At 59.2% G+C, this 12,777-nt stretch overlaps 3 protein-coding genes across 3 annotated transcripts; 1 reads left to right on the plus strand and 2 right to left on the minus strand.

Moving 5' to 3' along the window:
- The first annotated feature begins 4,472 nt into the window (after positions 1-4,472).
- Positions 4,473-6,161, plus strand: LOC128626145 (retinitis pigmentosa 1-like 1 protein). The gene is made up of 2 exons (XM_053657108.1): positions 4,473-4,585; positions 4,884-6,161. The coding sequence occupies exon 2, from the start codon at positions 4,989-4,991 to the stop codon at positions 6,159-6,161; it is 1,173 nt and encodes a 390-aa protein (XP_053513083.1). The 5' UTR covers positions 4,473-4,585; positions 4,884-4,988.
- A 94-nt stretch (positions 6,162-6,255) lies between these two features.
- ATP6V1FNB (ATP6V1F neighbor) lies at positions 6,256-9,681 on the minus strand. The gene is made up of 2 exons (XM_037167761.2): positions 8,815-9,681; positions 6,256-7,307 (listed from the first exon to the last, which is right to left on the minus strand). The coding sequence occupies exons 1-2, from the start codon at positions 9,233-9,235 to the stop codon at positions 7,198-7,200; spliced, it is 531 nt and encodes a 176-aa protein (XP_037023656.2). The 5' UTR covers positions 9,236-9,681; the 3' UTR covers positions 6,256-7,197.
- An 87-nt stretch (positions 9,682-9,768) lies between these two features.
- ATP6V1F (ATPase H+ transporting V1 subunit F) lies at positions 9,769-12,397 on the minus strand. The gene is made up of 2 exons (XM_037167762.2): positions 12,154-12,397; positions 9,769-10,235 (listed from the first exon to the last, which is right to left on the minus strand). Exons 1-2 carry the CDS (start codon positions 12,309-12,311, stop codon positions 10,034-10,036), a joined length of 360 nt encoding a protein of 119 aa, XP_037023657.1. The 5' UTR covers positions 12,312-12,397; the 3' UTR covers positions 9,769-10,033.
- Positions 12,398-12,777: the final 380 nt, after the last annotated feature.

Consider the following 12,777-nt stretch of genomic DNA (forward strand, 5'->3'; position numbering starts at 1 on the left):
TCATTGATTTGAGAGACAGTAACATCAATTTCTTGTCCCACCTACTTACGCATTCCCTGGTTGATTCCTGTGTGTGCCCCGACCGTGGGTCAGAACGGTGCCCTGATCCCCTGAACTACCTGGCCAGGGCAAAACTGTCTTTTTAAAGTGAACTCTATTTTGAGTTCTCTTTGCCACCTACCGGCTATGTGACCTTGGTGTTTCAGGACCTTGGCTAAAAGATCAAGGGGGACCCTATTCTCGTGGCTAGTTCCCTAATATTTACACAGGAGTGAAGGAGAGAGTTGGGCTGAACTGAGGTCTCCTGCCTGCTTGCTCTGCCGAGGCCGCCCTCTGGGGCTGCCTTGTCCCGTGGGGTGGTTACGAAGCAGCAGGCAGGCGAGTCTGCTCCTGACGGCAGAGGCTGCGAGGATCGAAGGCTCTCTCACGTGTTCGCTCCCTGCCCTGGTTCTTCCACACCGGCTGTGTCCTCTGATGCATTGCAAGGGATGAGCAGAATGACCCATGAGCAGCAAGTGATCTGCATGGGGACAGTTTGCAACCAGCACTAGGGAAGCGCTTGCCATTGTCCTGCCTGTGACAGCTCACACTCAGGGACCATGTTTTCCCAGGGCCTGTGTATCCTGGCCACCCGTCTCCAGGTGAGGGAGACAGTGCACATGTTGGTGAGGGCAGCTCACTCTCCGGGGCCCAGTTTTCTGAGCTGTAAAATGGGAATGAGCACGATAGCGCCTATTTCAGGGTGTTGCTGCGAGGAAGTCACCGTGCGGAGCGCTGGTGCCCTGGCGGACAGCCCGCTGTTGGCAGCTGCTGCCAGCACTGAGCACATTAGTTGCCTATACGACAGTGTCACTTCGTCTGTGCATGTGCATGTGTGGACGAAAAACAGATGCTCGTTTGGGACCGCAGACAAGCCCGTGCACACACCTCTCCCAGTAGGGCCACACTCCTGACCCTACACCGCCACCTCCAAGACCGAGAAACCCTTTCAGAGTCAGGCCTGCGTCTTCTTGGGACTTGGCAGGGGTCCAGGCCGTGGCTCAGATGTCAGGGTCCTGCATTATTGAGCTCAGAGGCTTCGTCTCCTTGCTCCCGTGTGCAGCTCCTGGTTGTCCTCTGTCCAGGCTGCAAGGGCACAGGGAAAGAGGAGGGAGGGTCATCTGTGCCGGCTCCCTGCCCCATGGCGCGGGCAGCCACGCCCGGGGACCCAGGGCTCCCTTGTAGCCCCGAGCAGGCACTGGCTCTGTACCAGCGCCTCTTCCGGTGCCCGGTGGGCCTGGGCCAGCTCCGGGCCGCACTGCGGCAGGTGAGGGAGGCCGGGCACTGTCTCCGAAGGGACAGGCTCTCTGTGGGGCCTGACCCAACGTTGCTCCCCAGGTGCGAGAGGGCTGGGCCTGCCCCCAAGGCCTGGAGCTGCCTGCCGTGCTGCTGGAGATGGAACGGAGCCGGCGGGCCCAGGAGCAGGTGGGGGGGGGGCTGGGGGTGTAGCAGAGGGCAGGGTGGGGGTGTGGCAGAGGGCAGGGTGGGCCCCCCCCCAGTCCTGGGCCCCCCTGAGTCCTGGCATCCCGTCTCTCTGCAGCTCCTGTGGGACTTGGAGCTGCTAACTGGGGCAGGGCTGGGCCTCTTCTGGCCCCCCCGGGTCCAGGTCAGTGGCCTGAGGGACTGGGCCCAGCAGGAGTGGAGCCAGCACAGCGAGCCCTGTGGTGGGATGGGTGCGGACCCCAGGCGGCGGGTGAGCGGAGTGAGCAGGGGGGTCAGTGGACATGGGGGGCGGGCAATCGTGGTGGTAAGGGAAGTGGAAGGAGGGTGGGCTCCGGAGGCAGAGGGATCTGGTTCAGATCTCTGCTCTGATGCTCTGTGGGGACTGCAAGCCTCCATATATGAACTGGGGAGACCTTTCTCAGAGGGCGGCTGGCAGGACCTTTGGACTCGTCCACGTGAAGGGTTTAGTGCCGCGCCCGGAGCGCAAGGCCTGCTGGTTCTGGGCAGGCTGTTACCACCAATCCACAGTTCACAGGTGGCTCGGTCCCATCAGCTGCATGGTCATGCCTAGAAGCCTTTGGACATGGCCACAGCGTGGGAGGAAAGCTGGGCTGGCCGAGCCCCGGGCAGAGGTGCTGATGCCCAGGGTGCCTCTGACACGGGGCGCTGGGCGGCCCCAGCACGAGCCCCTTCCTGCAGGGCCGGTGGCTGGCCGACCCCTCTAGGAAGAGGGGTGCTGTGGTGCCTGGGAACGGTGATGTGCCTCCAGTGCAGCTCAGCCACCAGCTGCCGAGGCACTGTGGGCAGGGCGGCAGCCGTCTCCGGGCCGAGGAGGAGGAGGACGTGTCCAGCCCATGTTGTCGGCTGGGACAGCGGGCTGATGTGAAGGCTGGACTGGGCAGGAGGGACCCTTTCCAAGTTTCTTCACCTGGAGGGGGAGGGGAGGGGGTCACTCAAGGGCATAGGTGCCAGGAGGAGGGGTCTCTGGGGGCCATTTTCAAGGCTGCCTACCACACTGGTGCCCTGGGGACTAGGCCACCCCAAACCCTTCCAGAGTTCCGGGTGCTCATCACCCCAGGCTGGGAACGACCTGAGCCAGCACTGTCGCTTCCTGGAGGGGTGAGTGTTTCTCCCAGGGAACCTGTGTACTCTGTGTTGCCACACGAAGTGACCAAGTTCGGGCCGCATTCCTGGTCTCCTCCACAGCCCAGGCTCCTCCTGGGGCTCCCCCTCAGCTGCACCCACAGCCCCTGGGGGCCAGCTCCCGGCATCGTGGTGGGCGCAGGCGCTGGGGCAGGCTGCCCTGGGTTGAGTCTGGATGTTGGGGTGGGAAGGCTCAGCAGCCTGCTGGGGTGAGGGCGGGGGCGGACTGGCAGGCAGGTGCTCCCCCTTCCGGAGCCCGTTGCACTCCAGCAGGGGGCAGAACGCAGCAGGCGGGTCCTCGGCCCCAGGTCCGGGGGCAGCTGGGAGTGACGCAGCCCCGAGGTGGGAGAGCCTTGGCTTGCCTGCGGAGCCCACACCTGGTACGTTGACAGGAGGGGTCGGCAGCTGGGTCGGCAGCCAGTTGGCGGGAGCCCCTGGGCTCGGGTGGCCAGACGAGCCTGGGAGGAGGCAGGGGAAGTCCTCACTCATTCTTTGTCTCATACCTTGTTGTTGGGTGTCGGGGCACCCGGGGAGGACGAGTAGGTTTTATTTTACGTACAGTACCCCCTGATTGGCAGCAGCTGTCTCCTGTGCTGAATCTGGGAGGGTTCTGAAGTTCAGCTGGGGCTCAGGGGAGGGACATGTGGCATGTCTGTCCATGGATGCTCAGAATAGCCTGTCGGCCACCCTTAGGCCAGGCACTGGGGGCACCCGAGCACGAGAGTCTTGGCCTTGTCCCTCGGTCCTTGTCTCTGGGACCACAGCCTAGTGACAGAGCGTGACCACAAACAGGCGATGAGAATCCAGTGGGACAGATGCCGTAACCCTGGCCCTGTTCATTCGAAAGAAACAGACTCTCAAAGGATTTGTTAAATCATAAACCCAGCAAAGCCATGAGCTTTTAATTACTCCATCGTGCGTGAGAGACAGAAAGTGCCAATGATGATTTTCCTGCTGACAGACATTTTTACAAGGATGGGACTACTTGGGAATATGGGGACATCACTTACACTGTTACCAGAGAAAGAGAGGATCTAGTGAGGCTACAGACCAGAATGACAGAGGAAGGGGCTTGGAGGCTTTCTCCGTTCGCGACAATAATTTCTAAAGGCCTGGGAATCTTATCGGACCCCTTGGCTCAGAAACCGTTAAAAAAACAGGCATTTTCAGAGAACATTCCCTCTTGGTCCCTGTTACGAATATCCTCACATCCATGTTGCTGCGTAAAGATGGGCTGTTCCTGAGAAAGGCCTCCATCTAGGACCTCGTGAAATCAAGGTCTTTCCCGCAGTTTTCTGGATGCGGAGTGACTTTCCTCCCTCCCCAGCTGCAGGGGGGCAGCCACAGCTCATCTTCCTTTTCAGATCCCTTTTGTTAATTAGGAAGACGTTGCCGTTTTGAGGCCCAGCTCTGGCCTAAAATTTTACTTCCTGAATTTCATTTGATTTTGCTGTCAGAAACCCAAGAAAGAGCTAAGAGGGTTTTCCTCAGTGATAGTCAAGTGAGGTCCCGGCACTGGGTTTCTTATGGGCCTGGATGGGCCCATTGGGGCAAAGTGAGGGTGTCCTGAGGCCCTTCCTGCTCCGAGGCATCCCACGGGGGTAGGAGGAGAGTGCACAGGTGTCCAAGAGATGGTCTGCCTTGGCCAGGAGGATGAGGAAGATGGGGTCAGCTGTAAGCAGGCAAACCTTCTAAGCAAGCACGTATCAGGCTGAGTAAATAAAGGTGGAACAATGAACTATGACAGCCTTGAAGTTCAAACACCGACTCTCTGGGCACCTCCTCCCCGTCACTGCAGGGGATGCCCCAGGCTTCTTGGTTGCAGTTCAGGTGGAATGTGTCAGGGGCTGCACCTGCACAGAGGGCTCCTCACATCGATCTTTCTCCCTCAGGCTGCTTACAAGAGCTGGACTCCGCCCCCTGCAGCAGCTTTGGGAAACCAGGAAACTCAGAGTTCAAGGTGAAGGGGTCAAAGGGTCCTGGGCCAGGGCCCTCTCAGATTGCGGACAGCAGGGGTGGATGGGGTCTGCCTTGGGGGAGGCTGCTGCGTCCAGGCAGGGCACCCCCCACAGCCAGGTGGAAGAAGGGACCATCACTTCGTAACATGGGTGTAACAAACTCAGGGATCAGGCAAGGGCCGTAATGGAAGTGAGGCCCCCTGGGGGAAGCCACTGGGGTCTCCAGACTCCCCCCACTCAAGTGGTCCTGGCACAGGGATTCCCTTGCCAGCCTGGAACAAAGCACTCTTCCTCCCCCAGAACTGGGTCCTGAAGGAAGAGAGGGGCCAAGCCAAGCCCACAACCCACAGGCCCCTCGCACTGGCATCCGGAAGCCCACAGGGAAGAAAGACCCCTCAGGAAGCCATGGGGCCCTCAGGCCTGCCCGAACCCCAAGATTCCACCGAGGGGCTGGGCTGGAGCTTGAGCCAGGACAGAACAGAACTTCAGAAACTTCTGGGGATTGAGAGCCCACAGAGTCAGAGAGAAGAGACCCCCCAGGGTCAGGGAGAGGAGGCCCCCCAGGGTCAGGGAGAGGAGGCCCCCCAGGGGGAGAATGAAGAAGCTCCTCAGACTCAGACAGGGAGGGCCAACCAGGCTCGGAGTGGGGAGTCTGCTCAGGCTCTGGGACAAGAGGTCTCTGGGGGTCTGGGGTGGGAGACCCCTCAGGGTGAGGACAAAGATGCTCTTCAAGATCCGAAAGAAAATTGCCCTGAGTGCGCGAGAAAGGAGACCCCCCAGAGCCAGGAAATGAAGGACCTTCCCTTCTCTGCAGGCAGGGGCTGGGTCTCACAAGCCTGGGAGGTGGCTCAGGGAGAGGCACCTGCCCAACCCCGGGAGGAAGGCAAATCCTGGGGAAGCCCGGGGGACTTCTGCGAGTCTCTGGGAGAACAGATATCGCAGTCTGGGAAAAGGGAGGGCCCAGGCCCTGGGGGAAGGGGCGTCCAGCTGACACCGGACAAGACCCACGGCCATAGACAAGACAAGGCCCTGGCCATGGGAGAGCAGTGGGCCGGCCGAGGGAAGGCGCTGGCTCCCCTTCAGCTACAGAGGCCCCCGGCCCAGCCGCAGCTCCCAAGCCCAGGAGCTGTGATGCAGTTGGCCTTGAGTACCAGGGACTCTGAGCAGCAGGAGCGCCCTACTGCTCTCCCGGGGCACTCAGGACTGCTGCGCAATCCCTCTGGGCTGCAGGACTCGGGAGCGGGCCCAGGTCCCGGGGAGCAGCAGGTGGATGAAACGAGGGGGCTGGGGGCTGACGGCTCCGTGAGGTTCCCGGGCCCCCTTGAAGGGCAGAGGGGCGCTGCTGAGGGCCCCAAGGCTTCGAAGGCTGCATGGCCCGGGCTCCCAGGCAAGGAGAAGGCCTCGGGGGGCCTGAGTGCAGCGCAGAGAGAGTCGACCCTGCAGCGGCTGCTGGAGTTGCAGGGCGCGGCCAGGCGCCGGCGGTGGCTGGACCGTGAGCAGCAGCGGCTCCGGGTGCGTCCCCGCCCTGGGTGGGACCACTGGTGGGCTGGGCACAGAAAGGTGGCCGCCGCCCGCTGACAGCTCTCAACACCAGATCCTGGACCGCCTTCACATTGCGAGGAACCGTCTCTGCCGGGTGCACCCCCTGGGGCCCCCACCCAGCCCAGCTCAGCTCCAGTCACAGGCAAGACCCCGGGGAGAAGGCAGTGAGGAGCAGGGGTCTGGCCGGCGCTAGCTGGGTCCCTTTGAAGTGCACGCGTCCTGCACTTGCGCTGTCACCCATGGAGAGGTGGGGTAGGGGGAGTCTGGGTGCTGCCTCCTGCTGGCTCCGTTGAGCCTGGGCCGCTGGGCCGGGATGCAAGGGCGCTCAGGGCTCCGCTCTGCCCAGGACATAGAGGGGCAGCGAAGCGCTCTGCGGGAGCAACTGGAGGTGCACCAGGAGAGGACAGGGAGGCTGCAGGCCCTCGGAGCCAGGTGAGGGGGTGCAGGGGAGAGGTTTACAGGATAGTGGTGGCCCCCCTTCCCTGACATCTGGGATAACAGGCCGCTCTCTCTCCAGAAACACCCAGAACTTCCAGCAGCTACTGTGCCCCACTGGCGCCGAGGAGCATGTACCCGGAGAGTAGTGCTCATTCTTCCCAGTCTCTCTAAAGGCTGCCGAATCTTCAAAAGGATGATTAAAGAAGTGGGGGTTAAGGGAAGAGGGCAACCTGCGGATCGAAGGTTGTTTCAAAAAGGCTCATGCCCTGGCTGGTGTGGCTCAGTGGACTGAGTGCCCGCCTGCCTGTAACCAAACGGTCGAGGCCCATTTGATTCCTGGCTTGCAGGCCAGGTCCCTGGTTGTGGGCACGTGAAAGGCAATCACTCCGTGTTTCTCCATCCAAGTTTCTCTCTCACATCAACGTTTCCCTCTCTTCCTCCTTCCTTCCCCCTCTTTCTAAAAATAAAATAAAACATTTTTTTGAAAAGTCATTAAAAAAAAGGCCCAGAGTGCAACCTCAGGGCCTGGGAGAGCCAGACACACAGACACACAGACACACGGCAGCTTCGTTCCACCAGGTGGCGGGTGAGTTCTTCTTCCCGCCCCGCAGCACACTGCCCGGCCCACTCGCGGTCAGAGGGCCAGGTCCCGGGGGTCAAGGGGCGAGAAGGCCCCGTTCTTGCGGAAGAATGAGTCGATGTGACACATCTTGCAGAAGGTCATATCCTGCTTCACTGGCGGGCCTGGGGAGAGACGTCGGAGGCCAGGGATGGGTTCCTGGGAAAGCATTGCACATAGCCCGGCGTCCCATCTGCCAGCCCCAGGCATCTGACCGCGTCATGTCCCCTCTGTGAGCAAGAATACAAAGTGCTTCCGAGGGGCGGGGGCTGTGGGAACATGGATGGAGCAGGCGGGGTGCCCAGCGCCGTGATGGCAGAAAGCCACTGGGCTGTGCCCCGTCATCGCCCCCAGCCCCTGGGTCCTCTGCAGGGTGGGTGGCTGGGCACCCAGTGCTGCTTCACAGGGACAGACAAAGCTAGTCATCTCTGAGACAACTGGGGCTTCTTTCCACCTCCCGCTTTGGCTGGAAATCATTCCCTTTACTTCCCTTTTAGGGCCCTGGGGAAAGTGGCGGGAGTTTTCAGGCAAACTTTGAACTGCCTGTAGCCCCTGCCATCCACCTGTTCTGCCCAGGCACTACAGCAGCTGGGGAAAAACACGGCTGAGTCGTTCACTTGGAACTCAAGGCCACAGAGAACAAAAGGACACAGCATCACCTGCAGCCCGACACCACCCCTTGGCGAGCTCCTCTCCCCACACCTTAGCTCTTCTCAAACTACACCATGCCTCTGCTCCGCTCCCTCCCCACTGGTGACCATGACTCCGCCTCGCATGCTCGGTCCAGATGGACACCAACTCCCTACCCCTCTGCGCCCCTGCCTCTCCTCCTGCCACACGTCAGAATCTAGAGCTCCCCTAGTGAGCTCACCCCATCCGAGTTTTAAAGAGCACCGACTTTCTGAGGCCCCCACCCCAGATTTGCATCTTCAGCTCTGACCTAGCTCGAGGGTGACGTCCACACGCAGCCGCCCCACTGACACGGCCAGCGCAGCGCTGATCCGTCTTCACAGGCCCTGCAGCCATGCTCCTCTCCCAGTCCTCCCATCGCAGCGGCTTCAGCCCGACACCTGCGTGTCATCAGCATCCTTACCCTTTCTTTCACTCAGTCCATCAGAAAGGTCCATTGATTCTTCTCGGAAAACGTATCCTGAACCTATCCCAGCTCTGCTACTCACCCTGGCCCAAGCTACCGCCTCTTGCTAGGAAAACTCAAAGTAGCTGCCTAACTCGCCCACCAGCCACACTGTCCCCTGCAAAAGCCAGCACCTACAGAGCAGTCAAGGCAATTTTTCAAAAAGCAGATCAGTGTACTTGCCTGCTTAAAACCTTCCACTGGCTTCCCCTCACACTTGGAATAACCCCCCAAACTCCTCCTCCTCCTCGTCATTTAGCTCTCAGCCTTTCGGTCCCCAGTCAGGCCTTCCCTGACCATCCCATCTGAGCACACCCCCGCACCCAGCTCCCACCCCACCACTCCCTAATCTCATCATGAAACTTCTGCGTCTCAGACATTCCCTTGCTCTTATGGATGCCCCATAAAGGAGTGTCTCGTGTGCCCAGCGCCTGGCACACTGCCTGGCTCACGGCAGGCGCCTGTGTTTGTGAGGGAATGTCCAGGTTGGGGCTCACCCAGCTGCCAGCCGTAGGTGAAGCTGGTGGTGATGGGGAAGCGGTAGCGCATCTCCGGGATGTCCTGTTTGCGGGCGTTGAGGTAGCGGTAGCGCCCCTGGGAGTTGTGCGAGATGCCTTCATACAGCAGGGCCCGGGTGGCTGGCAGTACGGGGTACATTTCCGACTGCACAGGAGCCTCCAGGGCAGGGCTGGGGACCCTGGAAGGGCCTGCCTTGGGGGCAGGTGAGGGTGGGAGTGGGGCTTCGGGACGCAGAGTGGGCAGGTGGAGGGGCAGGCGGGCTGCAGCTTTAGCCTTCTGCTTGGCCTTCACCATCGACCCGTACTTGCGATACCACTCACAGCGCAACATCTTCTCCCTCAGATATTCTTCCTTCCAGAAGTTCTGCCGCACCGTATCCATGTTGAGTTGCCGCATCATGGTGGCAAGGAGAGGCACCAGGGCCACTAAGGCTGAGAGGTGAGCACAGCAAGCAGAGCCCTGCTGCCAGGAGGTGGCTGCCCAGGGGCGGTCACCAGGCAACCATGCCTCACCTCACACAGGGCCAGGGTTCTACCCGCCATGCCCTCAGCAGGCCTCACCCGCCTTGCTAGCTGAGGCAGCCTCAAGCCAGGCCCACCAGCTGAGGGCCCCCACCCCCACACCTTCTGCAGGTCCCAGGCCCAGTCTAGTATCACAGGCTTCCAGGTTTCCTGTGCTTTCTGCTTCCGTCCCTTGGGTCAGGGCCCCCTACACCCCCAACCAAGACTGAAGTAGGGAAGCCAGGGGTCTGGGCACAAGCCTCCCCCCGTTCCTCCCTGCCAGAGCTGGTCGCCTTTGATTCAGAGGACCAGTTCTCGAGTTATGGCCTCCCGCTCCTCTGCGCTCGGATCTTCAGCAGAACCTTTTCCAGACCTGACCATCTAATCCCTCCAATAGCCTCACTGCACACGTGTGCTTTCTAGCACCCAGGCTCAATTTGGAGAGAAGAACGTTTAATTTAACAGCAACAGTGACACTGTAACAGCACAGGAAAGAGATAGTGGGCAGGGAGGACAATCAGCTTCCGGTTCCCTGACCAGTCTCGATTTTAATGGCGGAGCCCCAGCAACATGGAAGCACCACGTCTAGCCTCTCAATGGAGTGGGAAGGGGCAGGAAATTGGGAATCAGAAGCTTGAAACTTAGAAAGGGGCCAATGGCAAGCCTGGGAGAGGCGGCAGGGTGGTGGGGCGTCATCTTAGCGCAGGTCTTCGGCCGTGAACATGCCCCTGGCCCTCCGCAGGATGGAGTCCTTGGCAGCGTCATAGGGGTGCTCCTTGGACGGGATCTCGAGAACAGCCGGGATGGAGCGCTGGTGGGCATCAAGGGCATGCCGCACCATCTCTGCGATGTACTGGTTGATGAGGATGATGCCGATGTCATCCCGGTTCAGAAACTGCCTGTTGGAGACATGAGAAGGGAGACCATGGCAGCCCACTCTGAGTTAGCGGCTGGGCTGCAGGGGGGTGAATGAACTTCACCCAGAGAGCACAGGAGACCGGGGTAAAGGCTACTACACAAAACTCTCCATCCTCTCCAAAACCAATTTCATTCAGAAGCTAGGGTCCATGGTCAGGGTTGGCTTCTACCTCTCCTGCTTAGAAAGCTCCTAAGTGCACTGGTATTGCAGATTAGGGTTCAGAGCAGTGTGTTCCATATGTTGCCTTTGTGTAACAAAGGGAGAGGACAGTAAGTACATCCGTCCCTTTGGGTTTGCATAAAGATGACATGGAAGGAAGCTAAGTGCGTATCCATGGGGGGAAGAGGGAAGTAAGAAGGTAGAAGAGGACAGGGATGGGAGTGAGACAACGTGTAAACCTTTTAAGTATTAACTTGCAAACCACATGAACGTATTAACTTTTCAAAGGAAAGCAAACTGAATTTTTTAAAAAGGGGGGGTTTGATAAGACCCCTAGAGACCTCAAAGTCCACAGTGATGAGGACAGGGATGGGTTACTGGGGAAGTCTGCCATGAGCCCCAAACACAACACGGTAAGAGGAAAATCAGTAACAGGGATCACACTTTCCACACAGAGGGGACTTGGCACTGGGATCTTCCTCTCTTGGGACCACCCACCCGTTCATTCATCTATCCATTAAAACTACTTTGCATTAGGAAGTTGTACACCTGAAAATTCATGTTATTAACCAATGTTACCCCCAAGAAATTTAATATTAATAATTAAAAAAAACGATTTACTGAGCACTTCCTCCGTGCCAGACACTGGAGTAGGTTAGACTTGATCTCCGATGCCCCTTTTGGTCGGAAACATGGCAAGTTCTTGAAGTGAAATTTGCCCTTCTCCCATGACAACTGGGGTCGCTTTACCAGACCGCTCAGAGACTGGCTGAGATCAGCCTCCCAGGTCTGTCCCTGTCAGTCCGAGGCCAACACGAACCAGTCTCAACCGGCAGCAGCTCAGGGCTGGGCCGTTGAGGGTGAAACGAGTGCAAGTGCTTTGTTTCCGGGACTTGGCAGCAGGGGCCTGGAGAAGGGGTGAGGGAAAGAACGGGGGGGGGGGGGGCGTCCTCCATTCTAATCACCATGGCACTGCCTGAATTTAGGGACATGCCTGTGGAGAGCAGGACCCAGTACTGATATTCTGCCCACTGTGCCCGGGACAGTGGGAAATTTCCAGATAGACCGGGGAGAGCGGCAAAAGCAGATTGTGGACCTGGTTTAAGAGGCGCAGAAAGGTTTGGGACTGGGTTTAAATCCCTACTCCGTCTCTTCCAAATCATGTGACTTTGGTATGTGCCTTAACCTTTCCGAGCCTTAAGTTTTCCCCCGCGTAAGTGCAAATAACAACCCTGATCGTAACAGGACTACTCTGAGCCTGTAAGGCAGACGAAATACAAGAAAGCCCAAGCTCAGGGCCGCCTAAGTGTTCGCTGGGGCAGGAGAGCCTAGTGCTAGCAACACCCGGAGCCTGGTCTACAGGTGAACTGGGAGACCCGTGCAGAGGAGCAAAGACTGCCCGCATCCGGGTCCCGGGCGCTGCGTACGCCGAACCTTAGCAGGGCAGGTTGCGCCGAGGGGCGGTGCCCGCCACAAGCTCGTTCCCCTTCTTTCCTGACACACGGTCATGTGAGATGGGAGCTCGTGAACCCCACGTAGCCCCCGAAGGGAATTTGGGGCACGAAGGACTTCTCTCAGGAAGGGCCGGCGGACCGATCTCCCTGACCCCCGAGGGGGGAACTCACATTTCGGACAGGGTCTGGAAGCCCCAAGACTCTGGTCCCCGCGCCGCCCCCTCCTTTTCCCTGTGCTCCCATCGGCAACAGAGGGTCCCATTCTGGCCTCGCTAGCTACCGTACCGGAAAGTGTCTTCGATCTCATTGATGGTAGTATCCTTCTCCACCACCAGGAAATTAGGGTGGCGGTTCTTGTTAAGCTCCCCTATGCCGCCCAGCAGGAAGCCAGTCACCGTGTCCTCGTCTCCGATCACCGCAATTAGCTTTCCCCTGCCCGCCATCCCAACAGATAGAGCTCAGTCGCCAAAGCCAGAAGCACCGGAATCCCCGCCTCCACAGCGCACCGCCTTTCGGTTGCACCCTACCCTACAGGCATGCGCAGGGCCACCACTCCGCCTCCCAGGACATGCGCATTGATAGCAAAACGGCTTTATACGGCCTGCGCCTTAGAGTGGCTGGAATCTGGAGACTACAATTCCCAGAAGTCCGTGCGGCATCACGGGTTGGCGAAGGTCATTGGATTGTGTGGTTGCTTAGGGTACAGCCTACTGCTCTGAGACGCGGTAATCTCCACAGGTGGAGACCGGTCCTGTCCTTCAAGGCGAGGTGTCGGTCTTTGTCGGGCATATAGGGCACAGTTAACAATGAGTATATACTGTTTAATTAATAAAAGCGTGAACAAGCCCTGGCTGGTTTATTCAGTTGGTTAGAACGTCCTCCTGATACACTAAGGTTGAGGCCCATCCT

This window comes from Artibeus jamaicensis, unplaced genomic scaffold, assembly GCF_021234435.1.
Source record: "Artibeus jamaicensis isolate MK-2021 breed Jamaican fruit bat unplaced genomic scaffold, CSHL_Jam_final scaffold_3307, whole genome shotgun sequence".
Lineage (NCBI taxonomy): Eukaryota > Metazoa > Chordata > Mammalia > Chiroptera > Phyllostomidae > Artibeus > Artibeus jamaicensis.